Genomic DNA, 26,598 nt, shown 5'->3' on the forward strand with positions numbered 1-26,598 from the left:
CTTGTCACGCTCTTGACAGCTTTCCTCTTGGGGCCAGGGTGGTTGCGTTTATTTGAAATTCAGGCAGTTTCTCAGTCTTCCCTCTCCGGCCCCTCCGCAGCCGTCAGCCCCCCACCCCAGATCCTTCAGAGCTGGGTCCCTGCTCCACTCCACGCCTCACCCCTAACTGCCAGCCTCCCTCCCGAGACCAGCTCCTTGAATCCTGTCCCACTTCTTCTTCCCTCCTAGGCTCCAACCTTTCCCCTGGGAACCCCTCAGCGCAGTGTGACCTCCTCCTCCCTGCCCAACAGTCCCTCTGCCCCTTGGGGCCCCTCATGCTGTCGCCCTCCCCTAAGAACTCCAGCCCCAGAACTGCATTCTGAATGATCTCTGCAGCAACCTGGTTCTGTGCCCACTCCACACTTTCTCTTCAGCCTCCACAAAGCTTCTAGAACAATCTTCCTTAAGCACAGGCTGGACTTTGTCCCCTGCCTCTGGCTTACCACCTGTCCTTGGCTCCATCAAGCCCAAGGTCAGGTCCAGCCTGGCCTCGAGGGCCCCCATGGCATGGCCTCTGTCTGCACCTCCCCCCACCCCCCGGCCCTGTGGCCTTCCCTCCCCACCTTACACAGAAAAGAATTAGTACACCAGCCTTGAGACAGAGACCTGCTTTCCAAGCTGGCCCTTGGCTGGCATCTGGAAGCCTGGATTTCTGGATGGTGCCCCCCATTGCCCAATAAGAGTGGCTCACTGTGCTATTCCCCCAGAGCCTAGCATAGCAGGTGCTCAATAAATACCAGTTGAGCGAATAAATAACAGCCTTCCCTGGTGCGCATTGTTGTCTCCCGATGAGAAAAAGGGATGTGATGCGTGATTCGTCCAAGGTCACGTGGCCAGTTACTGACAAAACCAGAGCCTTCTGAATCCAGGGCACGTGTCTCGTTTCCTTTGGCCAGGGGCTGCCTGAAAGCTCAGAGGGAGGTGCAGGAACCACACGGGCAATGAGAGAGGGGCCCAGTGGGCACCCTCTGTCCACGGCCTCGACCAGAGCTATTCCAGAGGACAGGTCTGTGCCCACTCACTTGGCCTTTTGCTCTTGCCGGAGGAGCATCTCCAGGGGCTGCGCCAGGCCCGCCGCACAGCCCGGGCTCAGTACTGCGGCCGGAGGGGCGTGCGCGGTTGCTGGCTGCCCCGGGGAGCAGAGTCGAAGGCGGTGCCAGGCCTCGGAGGGACCTGCCTGGCTCCTGTCCCTCCGGGCTCAGCCCGCCCAAGTGCTGGGGAGGGCGTGGGGGCGGGAGGGCCTCCGCCCCGCATTCTGCCACACAGCAGTAACTCCCTTGGGCTCTGGCCCTACACCACCTCGGATTAATTTCACTTCTGCCACTTTCCCCAGATCCCAGCTACACCTGTGCCCGGATTCTGACGATGTGTCCCCTCTCTGTAGCTGCCGGGGCGCGGCGGAGTAGTAGAGGGGGCACAGGAGCGTAAGCCCTCTTGTGCTGCAGTGACCAGAGCCCGGGCATCAGAGGGCTCGAGTTGGCTCAGGCCTCCCGTGTACCCAGGAAGAAGTTGGGGGACAGCAGCATGCAGCGCACGTGATCCCTTTCGGTCACAGAAGCATCGCTTCCCAGCCTGCTCCCACAGCCCCCAGGCTTACTGCTCAGAGCACAAGCGAAGATAACGCAGTAAACACAAAAGGGTCCCCTCATCATTTAGCTGCGGTGCCAGCGAAGGTCATGGCACCAGCACCTTGGAACGACTCAGGCCAGCAAGCCCTGCCCCAGAGCCTCCTCCCTGTGCCCCCGCCCCCAGTCTGTTCCTTTCCTTTCTCAAACTCCAGTGACAGCCACAGGGACTTGCCTACCGTTTTCACACCGTCAGGCTGCTTCTAGCCTCCACGCCTCTGCTTGTGACCTCTACCTGGCAGCCCATGTCACTTTTCCTGTCTTGGCTAACACTCCCCTAACACACACACACACACACACACACACACACACACACACTTAAATCTTTCAAATCCTACTGACAATGGCATCTCCTCCAGGAAGTCCCCCTGGACCCCAGGGTGGGCTGTGAGTCCCTTCACGGGACTCTGTGCCCTCTGCTGCCTTCCTCATTAGCACTGTCCCCTGCCAGAGATGGGCCAGTGTCCGAGGCTCCGTCTTGGGCTGGCAGGGAGAAGGCTCACAGGCACAGTGGGTGGAGTCCAGAGGACCACGGTCTGCGTCCACTATGGAGATGGGGTCCCCGGGAGGAGGAGGGGGATGCAGCCCACATGGGGGACAGGACGGGGAGGGGAAGCCTCGGGGGGTGGCTCAGGATGGGGGGGACTCTGCGCTGTGTCCCCAGGCTGGGCCCGCTCACTTGGGCTTGTGAAGAAGATTTTGCAGAGTCTTCTGTCAGTAGTGTGCCGTCTCAGATCACCTTGACAATGTTCACCCTTCTGCCCCCAGCTGGGGGAACCCTCCAGAATTCCAGGATTCTGTCCCAGAAAAGAGGGAAAGAAGGACACGCACTCATCAGGCCCTGGTTCACTCTCCTAACACCTATCAGCTCAGTTAAATCTCTAAAATGTGAGATATAGGCTGACCACCACCTTTGGAGAAATTAAGTGGCTTGTCTGAGGCAAGCATCTGGTGAATGGTGAGGCCAGAGGGTCTGATTCAAAGCAGATGCCCTTTCTACCCTCCAGGTGCCCCCTCTGGGGGGCAGGGAAACCCAGGGGCAAGATGGAGACCTGCAGCCCTGGCTGTACTCCGGGGCCCCAGGCTTCCAGAAACCTGGCCTCAGAGGCTCACCGAGACAGGAGAAAAGCCACCCGTTCTGACCGTGTTGCTCAAAGGCAGAGAAGCGGCAGAGGTGGGCAGGGGTCTCCCGATCCTGGGTCAGCCTGATATTCGACAGAAGGCCCCCCCCCCCCCCGCCCAATTCCCACCCGGCCCTCGGCCCCAGAACCCAGCACTGGAAGCCTCATGCTGGGCCCGAGACCGGCTGGTCCTGGGGGAGGGGGTGTCTCGGCACCTTGCCCACAGCACCAGGGACAGAATCCTGCACCTGTGAGGGAGCTGCATGGCTGTGGGGGCAGCTTTGCCTCCCTGGGCCTCAGTTTCCTCATCTGCCAAAGTGGAATAAAGACGCCCACTTTAAGGGACCACGGTGTGGCTAGAACGATGTCATGGCACAGTCTTGCCCTTACACGCTAGCTCCCTTCCCTCTTCTCTGGCTTCCTTCCGAAAATGGTCCGCAGGAAGGCCTTTTTTTTTTTTTTTTTTTTAATTTTTAACGTTTATTTATTTTTGAGACAGAGAGACAGAGCATGAACTGGGGAGGGTCAGAGAGAGGGAGACACAGAATCCGAAACAGGCTCCAGGCTCTGAGCTGTCAGCACAGAGCCCGACGCGGGGATTGAACTCACGGACCATGAGATCATGACCTGAGCCGAAGTCGGCCGCTTAACCGACTGAGCCACCCAGGCGCCCCAGGAAGGCCTTCCTAAAGTCAAGAGAGAAGGGGCGCCTGGGTGGCTCAGTCGGTTAAGTGTCCGGCTTCGGCCCAGGTCGTGATCTCGCTGTTCATGGGTTCGAGCCCCATGCCGGCCTCTGTGCTGACAGCTCGGAGCCTGGAAGCTACTTTGGATTCTGTGTCTCCCTCTCTCTCTCTCTCTCTCTGCCCCTCTCCCACTCATGTTCTGTCTCTCAAAAATAAATAAACATTAAGAAAATTAAAGTCAAGAGAGACGGTCCAGCAGAAGGGGCCTGGGCGAAGGGAGGGGGGTGCTTTGTCTCTGAAGAACACTGCACTTACAGTCTGCTCTGGACTCACCTCTCTGCTCAGCTCTTAGTGGCTGTGTGGCCCCGGGCAGGGTAGTTAACCTCTCTGTGCTTCAGCCTCTTCACCCTGCCTCACCAGGTGCGATCACAGATGTGTGAGTGGCTGTGGAGGAACATTCCTGGGTTTTTTTGTTTTTTGTTTTTTTCCTTTGGGAATGTGGAGTGTGGCCAATGTCCCTTCCCAGGGTGACCGTCGGCTCGGGGTGGGGGTGGGGGTGTCTCTCCTCTGGAGGCGACGCTCCCAGCCACAGGATGGAGACGTGCCAGGGTGTCCCTTCTTGCTTTCTAGGATGGCTTCTGGGGCGGGGGGGGGGGGGGGGTGGGTGTCGCTGAGAGGGACGGGCCCTGCCTGCATTTTCCTCTGCACCCAAGTCCTCTGGCCTGTGTTGGCCATGGAGGCGGGGTAGGGGCTCCGCCCTGCCCTGCTTGGAGTAAACCCTCTAAGCGGAAAATCCAAAGGGGCCTGAAAGGCAGCTTCTAGAGTGCTCCCTCGCTCTACGAAAGCTTCCCAATCAAATTGTATTAATTTGGCCTCTTCCCCTGGAGGCTAAAGTGAGAGTCAGAGCCCAAGTGGCCCCCCAGAGGGGGCACTCCAGCACAGAGGGAGGTGCTAAGGTATTGGGGCTTGGGGGTCGAGGGGGAAACCCTCGGAATAACCCTCTGGACGAAGGGGCGATGGATTGCGGAGGTGGGAACGGGTGGAGGATGAGGCGGGCAGAGACCTGCCGCATCTCTGGCGTCTGCCCTGGGCCGGGTCCTAAGCACCTGCCCCTCCACGCTCCCGCGGCCCTGCCAGGTGGGGACTGTTGAGCAGGCGGGGTGACAGGAGGGGGCTCAGGGATTGAAGTGGGCGTGCTGAGGCCCGGCTGGGTCATAGCTTGCTGCCCCCGCATGCAGGGCACACAGTAGACGCTTAATAAACGTTTGTGAGTCACGATCGGAAGGCAGAGCTCACTCAAAGCCACCACACCTCTTCCCACTTGGGCCTGATGAACCTGAAGAGGGGGCCTGGCTGGGCCTTGGAGAAGAGCAGGGTGTAGGCAGAGCCCCGCCGGCCCTCCCAGCGCCCTCATGTGGGCCCCCGGCGGGGACGGTCGCGGCTGAGCCTTGTTATGCCCACGTGTGGCCACAAGAGGTCGCCCCGCACCGCCAGCTGCAGCGAGAACAGCCTCCCAGAAGGCTCCTAGCGGTAGTGGAGGCCACTCAGCTTGGAGAAAAAGGACAGCACGGCGTTGCGTGCGGGGTGGACGGGACGGGGGCTGAACTGTGCCATCTGGAAGGTCAGCCCTTGGGCACAAAGAGGCAATGGGCCCAGAGAGGGAGTGGCTGGCCCCTGGGACACCCAGCCAGCTCATGGCAGAGCCAAGAGGCCCCCTCCCTGGTCTCTCCTCATGGGCTCGGGGACGGTTTACCATTGGGCGCACATGACAGTTAGTTTGCGCCGGGTTCCCCCAGACTTCCGGGCTGTAAGGAGGAGAGAGCATTGGGGAGGGCAGGGCTGGGAGATGGGGAATGTGGGGTGGGGGCACGCAGGTGGGACTTGACCGCACCCAAGGCCACAGTCCTCTTGGACTCCTTCAAGAGTCACAGACACGCACCCAGACCTCCTCCAACAGGGCGGGCCCAGCAGGTCACACTGGGGGTACAGCTCTCAGCCCGGTGGCCGTGGAAGCGTCGCCACGGGGGTAGGAAGTGCCCTCGGGGGTCTGGCTTAGCAGCTCTGCCCACCTGAGGGTCAAGGCTGGCCCCGGGTGTCGAGGCAGCTGGACCTTGCTGACAGGGTGAGGAGTCGGGCTTTACCCTGGGGCAGCGGGGGGCTGTCAGGCGGGCGTTAAGCTGGGGCACAGCACAGTCCTTCTGGCTGCCGTTGGGGGAGCGAGATGGGGGTGACGAGCTGGGTTAGGAGGCCCTGCCCTCCCGTGCACCTGCGGCATAGCCACGGCCCAGCTCCACCCTTGACTAGCAAAGCAGGTTACTTACTGGCTTCCGGCTGCCTCTCCCGAGTCCTCGTCCTCGGAGCTGGAAGAAGAGGCCTTTGTTCCTGGCTCTACGGCATCACGATCCCGCAGGAAGCTTCCGTGGCTCCCTCCCTGCTGACACGGGTGTGCCTCACCCAGCCCTAGCCCCAGCCCTGCCCCTCCCCACCCCCAGCTTCCTTGGCTACAACGCCAGACCCTGGGCCCTATGGAAATCCCTTCCAGGTCCAGCTCAAATGTCACTTCCTCTGAGAAGCCCTCTGGGCAGGTCTGGGTATTGAGGCTTCTCCCCGGCACCCCCAGCCTGTGGGATCTCAGCACTCACCAATTAGCCGGGGTTGTGGCCAAGGTCCCGGGGCGGGGTAGGGAACACGCTTAGTGGCAGAGACTGGCCGTTTCGAGTCCCCGGGGCCCAGCAGCAGACGGAACATTCAGCAGGAGGGATGAGGAAGAGAGGAAAGGCAACCTGAGACAGAGAAACCAGCCCCCGTTCTGGAGCCTGTCTGAGCCGGGCGGCCTCACAGAGGCCCAGCTGGAGACGTGGAGGGGCTTGGTCTCTCTCTGGGGCAACGGTGTCACCCAGGAGCCGCACCTTCTCCATCCAAAACTCTTGCTGTTTGTCATCGAGTTCTTTTGGGGAGGAACTGGAGGCCTGTGTCCTTCTCCTCCCACCATGGGCACGGGGTTTTACAGGGGTGGGCACACAGCTCGGCCAGTGTGCCCGTGGTCGCCTGGAATGCTGTGTCCCCTCCCCGGTTTCTGCTGGGCCTCTCCAGCGTCCTGTTGGAGTCCCATGGCTTCTGGCCGAGGGCCTCCAGGGGCTCCTGAGCTGGGGTGGGGGAGGAAGCGGGGGCTGCCCTGGCTGTGACAAGGCCGCCTGAAGGGACCCAAGAGGAAGGGAGCGAGGGCCACGGGGATGAGTCCCAGGAGCTGGAGGGTGGTATCCTTGTCACTATGGAAACAGTGGGGCGGAGGCGGGCCATGGAGCTGGGTGGGGCCGACGACCTCGCAGGAGGTCACCCCGTCCAAGACACCGCCATCCCCAGCACGTGACGGGTTACCACACACTGTCGCCTCCCCCCCAGCTCGGCACCCTCGCACCATCCTGGTGTAGGCCTTCCCCCTACCCCCGGCCTGACCTCTCTGTGGCAGCTGGACTCTGCCACGTGGGTCCTGTCACCGCCTTCGTGGCCACCTGCTTCCACTCGTCGTCTCGGTGAGCGAGGCCCACAAAGGCCTGGCCCCTGCCCGCCTCTCCAGAGCCCCCTCTCATCACTGCCTCAGTCCCTTCCCCTTGCGTGGGACCCCACGTCCAGTTCAGTTCAAGGTCCAGCTCAAACGTCCCTCCTCTGGTCTCTGCGCCCCTCCTGGGCACTCCCACCCCCCAGGATGGCACTTTGTCCCCAGAGCTGTCCCCGCTGGCTCCCAGGTCTGCCCCACTGCAAGCTCCCGAGGGGGGTGGCGAGCATATCACACTGACCTGTGTCCCCCCGGCCCCGCCCCCGCAGAAGCCGGCACAAAGAACGCGCTCAAAGATCTGACAGAATGAATACACGGACAAGGACATTCACGTAATAAGCATTTATTGAGCACCATCTGTGTACACAACCCCGTGCGAAGCCCCTCGGCTCCCACAAGTGCTCCAGACTATGCACGTTCGAGGGGGAGACTCTGCCCGCACCGGGGCGATCGGGAAGGTTTGGGGGAAGCTTTCCGGGGGGCTTGGAATACACGTGTCCTGAACATCCACCGGCTTACCCGTGGCTCTGCCCGCACAGGGTTCTCCAGGAAGCTCCGTCAGGGTCCGTGTCCTCACTGAGGGCAGGGGCCACAGTGGGTGCCCATTTCCTCTGCGCGGGGCCCAGCACTTCCTCAGAGTTTGTCAGATATTTGCCAAGACCACCGTGACAGCAGGTGGAGCTGAAAGTGGTTGTCAAAGGCCAACCCAAGGGTAGGAGCCCAGCTGACAGTTGCCTCTGGCAGAGGCTTTAACAACGGTAGCTAATTCGGGACCCCTTTCAATTGCTACTCCGTACCCTTAGCCCTCGCAATGACCTCTGGGGTAGGAGGGCAAGGACTTCTCCCCACTTTACACACGAGGAGAGTGGGGGCTCAGGAGCTGAAGGGACTCACTCAAGGCCACACGACTGGCGAGTGGTGGAGCTGGCACTGGAATTCGGGTCTAACTGAAAACCCAACACCCTCCCCCTGCTTTGCAATGCTCTTCCACCCGTGGGAACCCACTTACGCTGCTTCTGGATTTGAAATGGTTCTTAGGAACCAGGCCCAAGGTGAGTGACTTTGTGAATCCCAAGCATACCTGAGGCCTTCTGTGAGGAGCCTGGAAACTTGGCATCAGAACTCAAGGGACTAGGCTCAGCCCCTGACTCAGTCATCGCTGATAGCCTGCCTTGTGTGCCTGTTGCTCTAAGTTTCCTGGGACTTTTTCACTCATCCATCAACTGTCTATCCACCATCCATCCATCCATTCCCATTCTATCCATCACCCAGGTATTCATCATCCATCCATCCATCCATCCATCACCCATCTATCCTCCCATCCACCCATCCATCCATCCATCCATCCATCATCCATCACCCATCACTCATCCATCTATCTATCCATCACCCATCCATCCACCACCCATTCATCCATCCATCCATCCCCCATCATCCATCCATCCATCCATCCACCCACCCATCCATCCATCCATCACCCATCTATCCTCCCATCCATCCATCCATCCATCCATCATTCATCACCCATCCATCCATCATCCATTACCCATCCACCCATCCATCCACCCATCCATCCATCACCCATCTGTCCTCCCATCCATCCATCCATCCATCCACCCATCCATCCATATATCCACCCACCCATCCATCCATCCATCCCTCCATCACCCATCTATCCTCCCATCCATCCATCCATCATCCACCACCCATCACTCATCCATCCATCCATCCATCCACCCATCCACCCATCACCCATCTATCCTCCCATCCATCCATACATCCACCCATCCATCCATCACCCATCTATCCTCCCATCCATCCATCCATCCATCACCCATCTATCATCCATCCATCCATACATCCACCCACCCATCCATCCATCCCTCCATCACCCATCACCCATCTATCCTCCCATCCATCCATCCATCATTCACCACCCATCACTCATCCATCCATCCATCCATCCACCCATCCATCCATCACCCATCTATCCTCCCATCCATCCATCCATCCACCCATCCATCCATCACCCATCTGTCCTCCCATCCATCCACCCATCCATCACCCATCTATCCTCCCATCCATCCATCCATCCATCCATCATCCACCACCCATCACTCATCCATCCATCCATCCATCCATCACCCATCTATCCTCCCATCCATCCATCCATCCATCCATCCATCTATCCATCATCCATCACCCATCTATCACCCATCCATCCATCCACCCACCCATCACCCATCTATCCTCCCATCCATCCATCCATCCATCCATCCATCATCCACCACCCATCTATCACTCATCTGTCTATCTATCCATCACCCATCCATCCACCACCCATTCATCCATCCATCCATCCATCCATCCATCACCCATCTGTCCTCCCATCCATCCATCCATCCATCCATCCATCATCCACCACCCATCTATCACTCATCTGTCTATCTATCCATCACCCATCCATCCACCACCCATTCATCCATCCATCCATCCATCACCCATCTGTCCTCCCATCCATCCATCCATCCATCATCCACCACCCATCAGTCATCCATCCATCATCCATCACCCATCTATCACCCATCCCTCCATCCATCCATCCATCCATCCATCATCCACCACCCATCACTCATCCATCCATCCACCCATCCATCCATCCATCCATCCATCCATCATCCACCACCCATCACCCATCCATCCATTCATCCACCCATCCATCTATCCATCCATCCATCATCCACCACCCATCACTCATCCATCCATCCATCCATCCATCACCCATCCATCCATCCATCCATCCATCACCCATCTGTCCTCCCATCCATCCATCCATCCATCCATCATCCACCACTCATCCATCCATCCATCCATCCATCCATCCATCACCCATCCATCCATCCATCCATCCACCACCCATCCATCCATCCATCCACCCATCCATCACCCATCTATTACCCATCCATCCATCCATCCATCATCCACCACCCATCTATCACTCATCCGTCTATCTATCGATCACCCATCCATCCACCACCCATTCATCCATCCATCCATCCTCCATCATCCATCCATTCATCCATCTTTTCTTTACTCACTACGATGCATCTTCAATACATATCAGGCCTTGTGCTAGAGAGATAAGACATAGTCCCTGCCATCAAGTCAATAAAATGTTGCAGGTGTAGATACCATGACAGAAGATGTGGCATGCTGGGGACACAAAGCAAAAGTGTAGAAGGGGTGCCCAGAGGGTGCAGTGGGGAAGGTGTCCTGGGGGAGCCAGTCACTCTCACCACATCTCCGTTGTGTGCTGTTGGTGTGCAGGAGAGAACCCTTAACCCAAGGCCAGCTCCCGCTGCTGGCCTGTCACAAGTTCTCTATGAAGCCATTTCCCCACTGCTGCTGGTAGTGGGGATCCTCATGGAACCTACCTGGCTCACCTCACTGGGCCATTTTAAGGCTGGAGGCACAGACACAGCTTGGAGGAGACTTGGGTAACAGCAAAGTCCTCACAAGCACTTGTTACTGAGATTGTCTTCCCTGGCTCAGGATGGAAGGGTGGGTCTAGTCCAGCTGTTTGGGGTCCTTGGTCACCAGAAGTGTGTGTATGTATGCGCACCTGTGTGTGTGGTCACCCTGTCGTTCACACTCTAGCCTGGCAGGGCCGACGTCTATAGGGGCCAAGAGGCCCAAGCGTGCGGGATGGCACCCCAGACTGGCCCTGACCCAAATCCTGGATCGGCCCTTCCAACCTTAAGCCACTTCCATGTCCATGGCCACCGTGGCCCTAGTGCCCTACAGTGACCTTGGGAAGGAGACCGGGCCGGGGCCGGGGACCCTCTTTTGCAGGTGAGAAAACAGGAGATCCGAGGACCAAGTGGCTCGTCCCAGCTGGCAGGCAGACCACTGGAGAGGTTTAAGCGCTGGGGCTCTCGCGTCACCGGCCTACGGTGGTGCCTCTCAATCTGTGACCTGGGGCTTCAGCTCTCTGTGCCTCGATGCCCCATCTGAAGAGAGGGGGATATTGGACAGTATCTCCTCACAGGGTGGATGTGAGAATTACGTGAGCCAGAGTTTGGAAAATGCTCAGTGGAGTGCCAGAACGCTTGGTGGTGCGGGATATTATTAATACTAATTCAGAACTTTTGCCTCCTGGGCGCGCTCTCTTTCCACTCCCCACCCCCCTGCCGGGCCTTTCTAAGGATCGAAGACAGCAGCTGGCAGTGGGAGGTGGTTGCTTTAAATATGAGATGAGAAGAACAAAAGGAAAATAGAACAGGGTGGTGGCTTGTGGCTAAACTTTAACAATTCTCCTCCCCGAACTGGGGGAGGGTCTAAAGGACAGAATCAGATGCTGCCAGCTTTTGTCTTTAAGGAGCTAAAGGCCCTGCTTCACAGCTCAGTTGCTGGTGTGGGCTGGGACCCCACAGCCTAAGGGGACACCCTCCTGCTTGCCCGTTCTCCAGAGAGGCAGGAAGTAGGTTAAGCGGGATCCTGGAGCTTCTGTGCATCAGGTCTAAGATGACATTAAGTATCCACCAGATTTCTCCACAGGCCACACAGCCTGCCCCCTGGCAGTTCGCCCACTGCCTCCGTCACATGAGCCCCATTACCAAGTTCTCACACTGACTGCCCCAGCGCCCCATGCCCCCCACCCCCCCGACCTCCCCTCAAGTCTGCGCAGGCCGTGTTGGGGCAAGGGGGCAATGTTTCATTCCGTCTGATCCGCTGGCCACTCACTGCTCTCGTAGGCAGAGGGACGGAGCCCTGGGGGTTGGGGCCTATGACTCGGCCTCTAAACAAGGCTGCCAACTGCCCCCACCCCGACTATGGCCAGCCGGGCAGAAGGGACCGAGGTGGTGGTGAGCCACCGAACACGGAGGGCAGTGGAGAGACGGCCCGCAGGGGCTGCGGGTCCCGCCTCTAAGGAATTCCCCGGGGCTGCTGTGGTCCGAGCAGAGGGCAAGGTGGAGACCCGAGGCCGGTGGGAGGCAACCAGAAGGCCCGTGAACAGAGCTTGTGCAGAGATGTACGCGGAGAGCAGAGGCCCGAGGCCGAGGCTCAGGTTCTGGCCAGTCCCTTCCCAGCTGGACCCTGGGCAAGGGCCCTCATCCTCCCAACCTCAGATTCCTGATTTGTAAATGGGGACAGTGACTTACCGCCTGGGAGGTCTGCTCAGGATACAGGACATCGTGGTCATAAGGGAGGGAGCCCAATGCTTGCCAAGTGGGACACGCTCAACAGACAGCGTTCTCTTCCTCCGTGGCCCCCGCAAAGCCCTCGCTTTCAGCTTGCTCCCTTCCCCCGTGCCCCTATCTTGCCCTTTGGTCCAACTCCAGGCCAAGGCCTCCACCTCCCCGAGCATCTCGGCAGCGTTCTCGGGCCACCGAGGATCTGCACGTGCTGCTCCCACAGTTGACGGCCCCTTCCCCCTGCCTCCACCCCTGGAAAAAGCTGAGGCCTAGCTCAATGCCACCTCCTCTGTGAGGCTTTCCCCCAGTGCCCTGGGCAGTGAGTTGCTCCCTTTCCCGAACCCCGCATTTCCCCGAACCCCGCCGGTCTCCTCCTAGCAGATGACTTAAACGCATCCTGCTTTTCTGTTCCTGGGTCTGTCTCCCTCGACAGACCTGTAGCCATTCACTGCCGAGACGGCACCTTCTTCATCATTGTGTCCCTCTCCTTTTCGGCACCTGTCAGCGCAGGCTTGTCGAACCCCTGGCCCCGAGCAGGGAGGCCCCCGTGAGGGAGGTCGGGGTGACCGTGGCTGGCCCCAACCTCGGGGAGCAGAAGGAAGAAATCCCTGGGAAACAGGTGCCATGGTGCCCGGTCACCTGACCCGGCCCAACAGTGACCACGCCCTCTGTGGCAGCAGGACGGGGAGGGCGGGGGAGGGGGCCCTACCAGCGGGATCTTGCCGAATTTCCACTCCGTCCCGAGGGGCTGGGGGTCAGGTGGGAGCAGCAGCACACGCAAGGGTGCACACCCAGACAGCAAGAGTGCACAGCACCGGGGCGTCACCTGCCCCGGATGCGGGCCTGAGACTCCTGACCCCCTCAGGAGGCTGGTGCTTTTTATCCCCGTTCTGCAGACAAAGCCACTGAGGCACAGAGAGGTTAGGAAGAGCAGGGCTGGGCCCGAGCCAGATCCGTGGGCCTCGGAGCCCACACGCCCAAGTGCCACCCCCACCACCTCGGCCGCAGGCTGCGCCAAGCCTCACTTGCTGGCACCCGCGGGTGTGGATTCACGGAGAGAACAGACGCAAAGCGGGCGGTTAGCAAACCGTGGCTATTCCAGGCCTCGGCGCCCCCTCTCCCGTCACTCCCGTGTGCCCCCAATCTCTCCAGCCTCGGAGGGGGGACCTCGACTTCTAGTTCAGGTCTGCCTGTCGTCAGCCTGGGACCCCGCGAGGCACCAACTCAGCCAGCACTTAGGTCCACGAGCGACCACTAGTCTCTCTGCCCAGCCGCCCTGGTCTGTGTGAGCAAACCTGGGCTGCCTGAAGCCACGATGTCCCGCACGTCTGTTGACAGATCTAGTCACGACTGGACTCAGCCTCGGAAGGGCGTGGCTGGGCCAGGGGCCGAGACTCCCGGGGCCCCAGTGTCCCGCGTGGGCCAGCCCAGGAGGCCCCGCGGGGTGGGGAACAGAGGCTGCAGGGAAGAGGGGCCTGCTCTCCCCGGGGCCAGTGTTTTAGGGTCTGAGACTGGAATTGAGGGGCCGGCCCCTGAGCCGAAGGGGCTTCGTGGTCCCACAATGTGCCCCCCCCATCCTCAAATCACTTTTGCCTCCGTGTCTCTACTCCCATCACCCCTCGGTCTGGAGCAGCCCCTCCCCCAGTAAAGCCCCCTCTCCCTCAAGAGTCAGCTTTCGGGCCTCGTCGGCCAGAAGCCCACCTCACTCCCTGGGCTGGGACCGGAGGCGCCCCTTCTCCTCCTGGGGTGCCCTGTCCTATCTTTCACATCTGCTTGTAACGACTGGGTTCAAGTGTTCCTCCACAGGAGACTGTGGGCTCACTGAGGGCAGGCTCTGTGGCTTTTCCATCTCCGGGACCCTGCCCCTGGGCCCTGGCATCCACCAGCTGTTGAATAAACACCTTTGAACTGAAACCACGTTATGCGAGACTGACGGCTTTACGGCAGCTCGGTCTGGCCATCGAGGGCGTCTCAGTCAGCGTCCGTGTGGCCCCAGCGACCGTGCTCAGCCCCCACCCGGGACGGAACGGCGAGCGGCGGGGCCTGGGCGAGCGGGGCTGTGTCTGGGCCCAGGTTCCAGGAGCCTCGCTATTCAGCCAGAAGTCTCTCTGGGCTCCCGGGACCCACCGCAGCCCGAGGATACCCAGCCCATCTTCCCCTAACCTCAAGAGACTGTAGATCAAGGTCCGTTTTTGGTCACTTTAATTGTAAAAACGAAGACATTTATATAAATAAGACCGCTGTGTAAAATAGGATTCACCCTTCTACTAAAACCCTTCTCCCCACGCTCAAAAAAGAATATAGAAAAGCCAGCAGAGATCAGAAGTACAAATCAGCATGCGGTCCCTGATGAGAAGTAACTGGCAGGCCAGGTTTCCCTGCCGAAACAGGCCTCGTGGTGAGCGCACTCCTGGCCCAGGAGCCTCGCCGGAGGCTCAGTGACACCCACGCCCTCTGCCACGGGAGCCCAAGTGCACAGGTGGAGGCGGTACAAAAGGTTCGCGGCCTGGCGGCTGGGGAGGGAGGACAGCACGTGGGGAAAGGCTGTCGGTCCTCACGCCAAAGCCGGGGACGACGGAGCTAGCGGTCCAATGAGAAGCAGAGGTTTGTTCAGCCTGGGGTCGGGCTGGGGAAGGGGCTTCTGGAGGGTCACCTCTTCTCCAGAGGACGAGGGGAGAAAGCTGCCAGTGTCCCTCGAGAGGACAGGCTCCTCCTGGGGCCACGTGCATATGACCGGTGAAGACAAGGACAGTGCAGGCCGGCCGCAGTGCGGGGCGGCGGGGGGGCGGCGGGGGCTCCCGGGAGGCGAGGGGAGAGCGGCCCCCAAGAGAGGTGGGGCTGGCGTGTCCTTGTGCGAAAAATCCCACTTCCCCACCCTCCTACCCTGTCACACCTCCCACCCCTCCCCCGCGTCCAGACCGCGGCCTGCTCTCCCCTTCGCGCGCTGGGGGCCTGGGGAAAGGTGTCCACGCGTTCACCCGCTGGGCGCGGCTCGGGAAACTGTCATCAAAGGGCAAAAGGAAAGACCCCAGGCTCTCCTTTGCAAAGCGAGGGCCTGCCTGGGGCCGCTCCCCATCCCTGCAGGGGACGGGGGCAGGGGTGGGGGGGGACGGTGTCAGGAGCACTTCCAGACACACACAGCCAGGGTCCCCCCGAAGTACAGGTACAGGAGGTTCTTCACCTCGTGTGTGATCTCAAACCCAAAGCCCTCGCCGATGACCACGTGCCAGGAGGAGCCGAACTTCTTGTCCATCGTCTCTTTGATCATCTTGGCGGCGCTCTGGAACAAAGGGGACGCTCATCAGATGGGAAAGGCTGGGGGGTGGGGCACGAGCCAACCCCCGCCTCCCCCCGGGAAGCCGAAGTCTTGGCGGGAGAAGAGCCTGCACCCCACTCTTCTGCCTCCTGCCAGGGGCTGGGACACAGGGACGGAAGAGCAGACCCTACCCCACCAGTCAAGAAGACACTGGCGAGGCTGGTCGAGCAGGCCCTGGTCTGAAGAGGGAGCCCTGGGTCGGCGTCCAGGCTCCGCCGTTCAGTGCCCGTGTCCGGGGTCGGCGCCGCGAGGCTGCGGTCGGGACTATGCGGTCGGGACCAAGCGCGGTAACGCGCGACAGCACTCCGCACGCCGTGTGCGGTCCTCGTCACTGCGAGGAGGTGTCAAGTTTGTCTCCAGGGAACAGAAAGGCTTTTCCCTAATGGGTCCGGGGAACTTCTGGAAGGGGAGTTGGACTGCTTCCCTCAGTTACGGCAACAGCCCCCACTCCTTCCTGTGCTGGCTCTTTCAAGAAGCTTCTTCTGAGAAGAGGCCTAGGGAGGGGCAGAGGACCCAGCCTCTGAGGGGGAGTCCGTGCCAGGCTCTTGGCCCGCGTCATCTCAGTACACACGTTCTCGTGGCCCCCCGGTGGGGAGGCAGCATCTCACTCCCCGTTACAGACTAGGAGACTGGGGCTCAGAGATGAGAAATGGCTTATCCGGGGTTAAAGAGCTCGGAAGGGCTGGAGACAGCATTTGAACTTGGGCCTGGGTCTGCCTCCCCACTGGCTGGGCTGTCGTGATGCTGACTTCTTTCTCACTCATCACCGGGCTGATGAATGACATTCCTGCGTCACTGCCTGTTGGCCATATCCCCAGCACCCAGAACAGTGACTGGCCCAAGGGATGGCGTTTAACATCTTTTTTTGGATGGATGGATGGACGGGTACGTGAATGAATGCCTGGGCCTCTGTTCTCCCCTGGGACGGAGCCAAGGGGGAGAGGTGCCCCATCCAGCAGACCCCCGGAGATAGGGAACACAGGCAGGGGCACCTGAAGAGCCCTCTAGGGCTGGGCATGACCACCATCAGATCAGTGCCCCAGAGACAGCACCAGCCTCTTCCCTCGCTGGCTTTCCTCGGGCTTCGAATGCTTCCAAGGAAGGCGCTAGCCAGGCCCCAGTAGGACTCTCTGGAGCTGGCTGTGGGGACCGGGGCCACTTGATTCACCCACGGGGGTCACCGAAGGCACAAGGGGCCGCCTGTACCTCATTGTTGTTGGAGAATTTCTCACAGGCCGTGACACACAGCTCCATGGTCTCTACTCGCATCTCCTCTGGCATGTCCGAATGCTAGAGACGGGGCAGGGAGACAAACAGAGAGAGGCTTAGCCCACGAGCTGGCCTTCTGGGCTGGCTTCGCCGTCCCAAGCTTAAGGCACGGACATTGGGTAGCTGCCCTGGCACGGCCCTGGGCAAGCCCATCTCCTGACTCGGGGCGTGCAGCTGGGACAGAGGGCATGGAATCTGGCGAAGCCGAGTGGGCTTTAACGCCCGGGCCCCTCTGCAAGGGCACGAAGCTTCCGGCATCACGCTCCAGCCAACAGACACGGGGAGAAGGCTGGCCCGGGCAGGAGAGGATGCCGGTTGCGGAAACAGTTTACATCGGCCCCAGAGCACAGCTGGATCTCAGCCGGAAGGGCCTGGAGAGACAGCTCCGGGTTCTTCCTAACTCTGACCGCTCTCTCTCATCCACTTGGCCGGATTCCCCGCCTCCTCCTGATTGCGGGAGGGCCCTGGGCTTCGTCCCTACCCTGTCTCTTCGCCAGCAAGCTCCTCTCCAGGAGGTCCCACCCTGTTCCGTGGCGTCGTGTATCTTCTACGTGAGGGTTCTTACATTTTCGCTCCCAGCTCTAATCTTTTTTTGGGGGGGCTCCGGACTCCTATGGCCAACTCTCTGCTTGACAAGCTGACTTAGACGTCTAACTCGACTTTCCCCACAAACCTACACTTCCTCCTCCTTCCTTTTCTTGGTAATTGACACCATTCTCTCTCCTGAGTTCAGGGAAAAAAAAAAAAAAAAAAAAGTCCTGGGAGTTATCCTTGACTTTCCTGTCCTCACACCTGGCACCCAATGCGCCAGTGAGTTCTACGGCCTCAACCTCCAAGATGCGTCCTGAGTCTGAACGTGTCCACTTCCACTCCGTGACCTGGGCCCAGCCGCCCCCTCGTCTCCCTGGGTCTCTGCAGTAGTGTCCTCACGGGTCTCCCCACTTCCACTCCGGTCCCCTAAAAATCCATTCTCCTTACAACAGCTGGAGCGATCCTTCGAAAACATCAAACGCGTCCCATCACTCCTCGGCTTAAAACATCCGCTGCTCCCTTCGGGCCCAGGAGAGCGTCCACACTCTTCACCATGACTGTCACAGCGCCTGGCCCACCTGTGAGGTCTGGCCTGCTGTCACTCTGGCACGTCCCCCCACCCGCCTCGGCACTCGTCGGCCTTCCTTCTGTTCCTCCAAAATGCCGAGCTCACTCCCACCGCGGGCGTTCGGGGCTCGCCGTTTCCCCTGCTTGGCACGTGCTTCCCAGACCTTTGCAAGGCTGTCTCCCTAACTTCATTCAAGTCTCTGACCGGAGAACTCTGTCCAGAGGCTAACCCCTACTCTCTAGCCCCTGACACCTGCTTTCTCTCTCTTGATAGCACTATTTACCGGAATTACGCTCCTTAAAACTTTTCTTCCTGTGGCCCAGGCCTTTGCCTGTCTTGCTCGCTACTGCACCCGCAGTGCCTAGAAGAGAGCCCAACGTACAGTAGGTGACCTAAGTAAGTACTTGTCGAGTGAACGAAGGAACGAAGGAATGGAGCGCTGTCGACTCTCAGACCTCCAGACCTGAGCCAGGAGAGCCCTTAACTTCCTCCTCCTGCTGTCCTGCAGGGAACGAGCTCTCTGCCTCGCTTCGAGGCGGCGTGGGCCCTGCTGGCCGCCCTGCCTCCCTGCCCCGGGGCTTACCCTGACCAGAGGGAAGGTCTGCAGCCGCTTATAATCAGCCTCATCTTTCTTCCCTTCTGTTTCTCCCATGATCCTTCCACCGTGACCCCCGGAGGGAGAGAGTGGGCTCTCGGGAGGTGCTGGCACTGGCAGTGAAGACCACACCCTGGAGATTCAGGAAGCAGGCCCTGCCAACTGGGTGGGAGCAGAAAATGTCTTTCCTCAAGGGGTGCTGTGGAAAACAGGAAAAACCAGGAGAAAGAGTTGGCTTTCAAACCATACATCACAAATTAGAAATGTCTCACTGACAACTTGACACCTCCCCGTCTTAACTCCTCCGCATCCTTTTCCAAATGGCCAGCAAGTCTGCAGACGGGAGGATGAGTCAACGCGAGATGCTGGGACCCGGTGCTTAAGAACACGCTGGTATGCGGCTACAAGCCCACACTGTCATTATCAAGACAAATACTGAGTGCGGGCCAGGCCGAGGGTGGAGCCTGCAGCTTGCAATTAACGCACGCAGCTTCTCTGCATGCACACGTATGTACACGGTCCTTACTCCCCAGCACACGTAGCTGGAAAGGAAAATGTCGGGTCAGGATCAACAATCCCGGGCTTATGTGCAAGCCGGAGCCTCTTCCACGGGTCCCTGATCTGCGGAAGGAATGGGAACAGTGATGGTCCGTGTCCTCCTCGGCTTGCCCGGCTCCCAGCACTTCCTGCCCCCTCCCGCTCAGGCCTGCCTGGTCCAGAAGCTGTAAGGCCTGGGCCTCCTGGTTCTACTGTTCCCCAGCAGTGTGGCCTTGGGCCTCAGGGTCCTCACCAGGAACCTGGGGGCAGCCACATCTATCTCATGGGGCTGTTACGAGACTCAGATGAGAAGGCACGTGAAGCTAACCCAGTGCCCAGCACATGGCCACATACACGAGAGACTGTGTGTGGATATGAATGGAAAGTTATAAAGCCTAATACATATGTTTGGATTTTTTTTCTTTCCAAATCTAGCTATGTAAAAACAGATGGGACTTTTCCTAAAGAGAGGAGCTGGGTCCTAATGTCTGTGAGCACTGCTGGAAATCCTGGTTGTTTCCCCTTATTCTCCAATTCAATTTAGCCTGTAATTCAAGGGACTTTTTCTCTCGGAAGGACTCACACAAGTGCCTACAACCCACCGTGCCGCGAACCCTGCTTAACCATCCACATTGGACACCTACAAGCAAATAATGTTACGCCAGCGCTCCTGACGTTTCCAAACTGGTTTGTTTTCACGGCACAGCCGCCGAAGCCCGAAAACGCCTAGCGTAGCAACTAACGGGCAGTCGTGACAGGTGACGTCTGTCAGGTTTCCTGTCCCTAGCGCCCCACTGCTACAACGCCCCTGCGAGTTAGGGCCTGCACCAAAGGAGGCGTAAAGCTGCTCCTCCACTGGCCTGAGGTCTCAGCCGGTGAGCGGCAGACCTGGGGTTTGACTCTGGGCGCGGTCTCCCGCGTGGGCCCCTCTCTCTCCTTCTCGTGGCACCGACACAAGGTAGGCGCCCGGTGTGCCACCACCAGCGCGGGCCGTGTGATCCCAGCAGCGAAATGCACGTTTGACGTCTGACCGGTCGGTGGCGACCGTTCTCATGTGGACTCGACCCGCGTGTGGCCGAGCACCGAGCCTTCCGCGTGCTTTTTCCGGGCTGTGCTCTCAACCGTCTCCGTCTCTCTGGTGCTTCAGAAGCCCTCGGCGCCACCCCATTTGGTGGGCTCCCTCGAACGAGGCTGGAAGCCTGCCGCCGACTCCACCATCCCGCGACACTGGTATTTTCTGGTTTCCCGGTGGACAGACGGTTCCTCTGAGCTCGTCAATTCTGGGCACCTGTACCACTCAGATATTAGCAGTTCTGGTTCGTCTCTACAGAGGAGTTGGCGAATGACCAGGCACGATCTCACTGGACTTTCTGCTAATGTTTCTTATTTCACAGAATCCAGGGAATCGTTTTGTCTCTGCTCGTTAATGGCAAGGCCCGTCTCCAATCCCATCCTGTCCTGGCTTTCATAAAGGCCACTTGCTTGCTGCCTCCTCCCCGTTATCAAGGTGCAACAGAGGTGACGATCAAAGGATACAGGCTTTAAGGTGTGTTTACCTCCCAAGATTCTCAGCTTCAAATGCTGAAGCAGGCGCTGAGGCATTTCCCACCTAAATACTGAATTAAATATTTCAATCCGATCCAGTGCATCCTCGGGGCTCAAGAGTGCTGGCCTGGCGTGGCCTGGAAGGGAATTCAGTCAAGGGTGTACCTGCCTGCCCTTGGGGAGGGCGGGGGCTGAGGCTGCTGGGATTCTGTTTCAGCATATGGAACCCTGGTGAACCAGACTCAGAGGTCAGAGATATTACCAAAGTCCATTCTTCAGGAACAAAGGGGAAAAAGCCACCGGGACAGGTTTTTTTTTTTTTTTTTTTTTTTTTCTTGGAGGGGGAAGGGCGTGGGGAACCGCGAGGTGGGGTATTTAGGCTTGAAGGCCCGTTCTATAACCAAAATGAATTTTGTGCCCTCCGTGCTTTGCAGCCCTGAGCAAGTAATTTAACCCGAGCCTTGGGTTCCGCCTCTGTGCAATGGGATGAACCCGTCTTCTTGTTCTCAGAAAGCCACTGCAAGCACCAACGGTATGTATGTGAGGGCGTGGAAACCGCAAAGCTCTGTGCACTATTCTCATCGCGCTGCTCGCGCTGCCACCCTGGCGTCGGCCAGCACGTCTCCAACATTATTCAACCGCGCTTATTAAGGACCTCGGTCGCGAATGCCTTTTCCTAACCACTGCCAGTGCTTCTGGGGATCCAAAAGGGACGAGACTTGCAGGATAAAAAGGAACAGTTATAGATGACGTGCTTCCAAATACAGAAAGGTAGGAGAATCTTTTATGATGCTGTCTCATTATAGTACAGCTACAGTCATTTGGCCACGGTTGAAAGCCCGCCTGGAAGAATGCTGCCAAAAATAGCAGACCCAGAGGTTTTAATAACCTTATCAATCTCCCGTGCGAATGAGTGTGTGTCTGACAGCTCCAGGCCAGAAGGAAGTCCCATCAGGCCTAAAAGAGGGCCCTTTAATAATGTAAGTGTGCCCACGGCCAGGGTGCTTGAATCTGCTGGGCACCAAAGCTCAACCTGTCCTAGGGACGTCCTGGTGCACAAAGCCAGTGGCGGCCTCGCCCTGTCTCCCGTCCCTTGTTCTCCTCGCCCAAGGACGCCTCCGAACGCTTGGCACAGCCTCGCCCCTGTCTACTGCGAGGCTACGCCCGGGGAACGGGAGGAAAAGACAGGGCTCTTTCTGTCATCACCTTGAAAAACCCAGCGCCCCTTGTCCCGCTGTCTGTGCCTCATTCTTTCGGACACTGACCTCAGTCACCGTGTATTGTTTTGCTCCTGAAGCACTTGGGAAGAATCCTTAGGAGGGTTAAGCGGATGTGAGAGGGGTGGGGGGAAAATGAAGGACTCTGGGAATTAAGGCCGAAAGTGTCTGCCAGTGCCCCGGAGTGGGGGTGGGGGCAGCCACTCAATGCCTGGAACACTCCTGGCTTGTGCATCTCGGAGCACCCCCGGTCACCACCGCCAGGATCCGAAAGGTGGGAGGGCACACTCAGAGCAGGGCATGGGGGTTGGTGGGTGCAGGCTCCGCGGGCAGGTCTGAATTCACATCTCGTGCCTCAGACAAGTGTTTCTCTCTCGGAGGCTTCGTTGATCTCGTCTGGAAATTGGGACGAAGAACAGACTACCTCACAATGAGCGTCAGCTCTTGTTACCGGTGCAGTGAGAGCGGGACCTGCGATGTCTTTCTTCATATACCAGCCCACTAAACACCTAAACGTTCAGCCAGACAAACCAATAGTTACTGAGTCCCCACTCCGCAAGCCACGCTGTAAGCACTGACGGACAAAAGTCACAAGGAAAGTCTGTGGAACACAGCTGGGGCCAGTGGTAGTTGGGGGGGGGGGGGTACACCGGGTTTTCATTCATTGTCTCCTTTCATCCAGTAACAACCTGTGAGGGCAGCATCCACTCCCAGTCCTCAGATAAGGCACCCGGGGCTCAGAGAGGTTTGGGGGCTGGCCCAAGGGTACTGAGCCAGCAGGGACAGAGCCAGGATCCAAACCCATATCTACCCTTCTAATTCTACCTTCTAGGCCTCTTCCCCGGTCACAAGCAAGTAGGAGAAAGACAGAAACACAAGTAGTTTCAATTCTCGGCATCTGCCAGTCCAGCCACCTGCCGGGGCACGTCTCCTACTTCCAGACACGTCGGGGGGACACACTGGGTGCCCTGGTCATACGCCCCGCCCTTCCCTGCCACGTCGACCCTCTGCCTTCTGGCAAACACAGAGCAAAGCTGGCAAGGTGAGGAGAAAGGAGGCTAAGGGAGCGAGGGCATTCATCCAAGATGCTGGGGGTGAGGTCAGGAGACAACACGGGAGACCCGGATTTCACAGATCAGTTTCAAAGGGGGAAACAAACACAGGATTGCATTTTCAAGTTACGCTGAGAACATTAAACACATCATCTACTATAAATGAAGGTTTTAATAGTTAGAAGGAGATGGTTGCAGAATAAAGGACAGTCCTCAGAAAAGACAGTTACTTTCCTCTCTCTCTCTCTCTCTCTCTCTCTCTCTCTCTCTCACACACACACACACACACACACACACACACACACACAGGAAGTTGCTGCTGTTAGTGTTGTTTTTTAACATTGTCCTCGTTTTTTCTCGTTTTACTGAGGTCTAGTGAAGACTTCTGATGTGCCTTAGACCATGGGGAGGGAGGGAGGGAGGAAGAGGTGGGGGAGATAAAGACATTTTCTTTATGTGTAACACGACATACTAAACAATATTGACTCACGTGGTCCCCCCCACCCCCGCCGCCGCCACCAACATACCCGAATTTGGATGAAATCCCAAACCTTTTGTTCAAGATACAAAGTACAACAAAAAGTCACGGCCATCACAGCTATTAGCTCCAAGCGAGCACAGATGCTCACCACACACAGCCGACTACGCAGTTTGCCGCCCCTCTCCTTCCCGCTCAAGAGAACAGATTCGAATGTGAGGGACGAAGAAGGACATTATTCCAGAAATAACTTGGAGTTGGCGCTGATTGGTTATTATTATTCTCTTTTAACCATTCGCAGCTGCGAATTACTGGTGGCATGTCACAACCAGCCACGACTGAGCAGTTGTGTCGCGAGTCCAGACAGTCACCTGAGGCTGAAGGGTCTTCTCTCTTCCCCTGTAGATGCCCCAGGGCACTAGTCCAGCGTCTGACACATGGCAGAAGCCCGACAGATATCTCTATTGTCGTTAAATTAGATTTCATTTGCTCCCTGAGAAGCATCAATCCATTTGAGTATCAAATCCATTCGATCGGATTTATTGAGCACTGACCAGAAGCAAGGCAACAGGACGGGTGTTCTACATCCAGGATCTCACTTACTGCCCCCTGTCCCCAGTAACTCTGCTACACAGGTGCTATTATCCCTACTATTCTCGTGGCCACGACGGCCGAGAAAAGGAAAGTGACTTTCTACCCAGCTAGTAAATGAAGGAGCTGGGACTCCCTCAGTACATAGGACTTCAAGATTAGGCTTTTTCGATGACTCCACTTTAAGCAGGAGACAGTCTCTGCTTTCAAGGGGCTTATGATCTGAGAGACCACCACATACACAAGGAACTATGGTTCACGACAGAAAGCAGAACATGCCACAAGGCAGATGCAGAGATAGAGGCAGGAGGAGAATTCTAGAAGGGGCAGGGGAGAGGATGGCAAGAAACGCTTGGTGGCAGGGGCAGCCTCTGAGTGGGAATCCTGGCAAGCGGACAAGGTGAGGAAGCCGTTCTGGGCAGAGTGATGAACAAACACAGTGACTTCAAAGCAGAAAGCTCAAAGCATTTTCTGGGAAAGTCCAATGGTTCAATCTGGCTGGGGACAGAACCTGGCACAGGAGAAGGGAGAAAAAAAGGCTGGGAAACAATGCTGGGGGTGGGTTTGTGGAATCATAGAAAGGCCCTATAACCTAGGCCTGAGAAGCGTGGACATTTTTAGTGGGGAAAGAGAAACGCTTTGGAAGTCTCTCGGGGGTTGGTGACATTGCATTGTTTTCAGGCAATTATTCTGGCGGGCTGGGTAAACAGAGAAGAGACTGGAGGTAGGGACACCAGTTAGGAAGTTACGGCACTGGCTCAGGTGATCTGAACCAAACTGGCCGCTTCTGGAATGGAGATGTGAGATCCTCAAGGAGGCAGCATCAAAGCAACTTGACAACTGCCTGAGTGGGATGGGACGGCAGAGTGAGGGAGGATGGCCATGCCACTGAGAAAGACGGCATGTCGGGTAGGACAGACGGATGGTGAAGAAGCGGGCCGGTCTGATTTTAGAACTACGGAGTGTAAGTTGCTCGTAAGACGCGGCGAAGAAAAGCGTCTCGTCAGGAGTAGGTAATCACCGAATCGCACGTCATCAGGCACAGAAGGGAAGGTACTGAGTCCAACCACCACAGCAATATATCACGCACTACCCTCACCCCCACTCCAAAGCATCCCGAACCATGAAAGCCCAGGAAAAAGATCAGAGCACGGGATCTGGATTTCATGAAGGAATGACGGCTGATAATAAGGGAACTGATGACACTTCTCAGAGGGGGAAAATGTGGGGAAGAGACAAAGGAAGTGAAGTCACAAATGCGGAATCTACATTGGACCAGACTCTTTAAGAAACAAACAAACAAACAATTCAGTTTATTTATTTTGAGAGGAGGGGCGAGGGGCAGAGAGAAAGAGAATCCCAAGCAGGTTGGGGGTATCCAGCGCCGAGCCCTAGGAGGGGCTCGAACTCACCAACGGTGAGATCATGACCTGAGCTGGAATCAAGAGTCCTACGCTTAACCGACTGAGCCACCCAGGCGCCCTGGACCAGACCCTTCATACTTCAATTCCTTATCCTCAGAATTCCCCCCAAGGCGATGTATCCTGATTTTATATATACTCAGACTGGAGTCCAAGGAGGTTAGATAACTTGCTAAGGTCCTGTGATTGGGAATTCAAATTAGGTTTGTCAAGTTCTGTTCACTACACCCATGGGTAGCACATCCTCAGGGAAGCCCATGGTTGGATCAAAAAGCACATCCTAGAACGTCAGGGTCGAAGAGGCCTTAGAGATTATTCCAACCAACTTCTATTTACAGACGGGGAAACTGAGGCCCAGAGAAGGAAATGACCAGCTTGGGGTCCCAGCACGTCACCAACGGCCCAAATCAAGCGTCCTGGGCCAAGGCGATGGCGACCACCGGTCCAGCCGCGGGAGCGGGGAACTGCTCCGCGAAACGTGGGGGAGATTAAGGTCCTGGGGGGAGTCGGGTCAGGGAGGATGGGGGACCGCGCAGCGTGACGGGGCTTCGGGTGTGTGGGGGAAGGAGCGCCCCGTACAGTCGCCACAGCTAATCGGTCACGGCCCATTTCCCAGGTCCCCGAAGTGAGGGGGTGGGGGTGGGGGGGACCGGGGGCTGGGGACCAGCAGGCAGGAGACTCGAGGTGGGGCCTCCGCGGTGGGCGAGGCCCCACCCGTCCCGCGACGCCTCGCGGCCCCGCTTCGGGCCGGCCCTCCCCGCCCGGCTGCCCGCCGCGCCCCAGGGCCTCACCTGCTCCCGCGGGGGCCGGAGCCGGGGCCACAGCCAGCGCACCCCCGCCAGGGTTGTCAAGGAGCGAAACAAGAGTGTCTTAGCAACAACAAGGAAGTCCTGCCCCCTCGCCGGACGTTGACAGGGGTTTCACTTTTTATTGGTGAATAAAAGTGTCAATCAATGTTAAAGGCCCCTACAACGTCAGGCTGGTCCGGAAAGGGGCGTGGCTAGGGGGCTGGGGAGGCGGAGCTTCGGTTATAGTCGTCTTAAGTGGGCCTGAGGAGCCGGGGAGGTACGGAAGTTCTCGTCTTAGAGAAGCAAACTGGGGAGAGTGGTGTTACTTCGGGCGCTTCTTTGAGCCATTTGAAATTTACAAGTGCAATTTGTTGGTGTCCTGACCCTAGGATACTGCTTTATTAGAATCTCAAAGGCCTAATAATAACTAGCAGTTATGTAGGCTTCGCAACGAGTATTTCACGTGATTCT

The 26,598-nt window shown here is 57.9% G+C and overlaps 1 protein-coding gene across 2 annotated transcripts; it reads right to left on the reverse strand.

The window, feature by feature from the left end:
* Positions 1-14,404: 14,404 nt before the first annotated feature.
* DNAL4 (dynein axonemal light chain 4) lies at positions 14,405-26,224 on the reverse strand. Of its 2 annotated transcripts, XM_042993293.1 has the most exons (5): positions 26,131-26,224; positions 18,487-18,697; positions 16,742-16,825; positions 15,401-15,499; positions 14,405-14,732 (listed from the first exon to the last, which is right to left on the reverse strand). In XM_042993293.1, exons 2-5 carry the CDS (start codon positions 18,553-18,555, stop codon positions 14,655-14,657), a joined length of 330 nt encoding a protein of 109 aa, XP_042849227.1. In that variant the 5' UTR covers positions 18,556-18,697; positions 26,131-26,224; the 3' UTR covers positions 14,405-14,654. The 2 variants fall into 2 exon arrangements, with proteins under 2 accessions (XP_042849227.1, XP_007079465.1); XM_007079403.3 differs by having other exon boundaries at positions 14,405-15,499.
* Positions 26,225-26,598: the final 374 nt, after the last annotated feature.

The sequence above is a fragment of the Panthera tigris genome, chromosome B4 (genome assembly GCF_018350195.1).
Source record: "Panthera tigris isolate Pti1 chromosome B4, P.tigris_Pti1_mat1.1, whole genome shotgun sequence".
Taxonomy (NCBI): domain Eukaryota; kingdom Metazoa; phylum Chordata; class Mammalia; order Carnivora; family Felidae; genus Panthera; species Panthera tigris.

Excerpts from the sequence above, each read along its gene's own strand:
- DNAL4 (XM_042993293.1), bottom strand. The coding sequence starts at position 18,555 with ATGGGAGAAACAGAAGGGAAGAAAGATGAGGCTGATTATAAGCGGCTG. Across the intron at positions 16,826-18,486 it reads AGACCTTCCCTCTGGTCAGG|CATTCGGACATGCCAGAGGA; the intron begins GTAAGCCCCGGG and ends CCCCGTCTCTAG. Across the intron at positions 15,500-16,741 it reads AATTCTCCAACAACAATGAG|AGCGCCGCCAAGATGATCAA; the intron begins GTACAGGCGGCC and ends CCTTTGTTCCAG.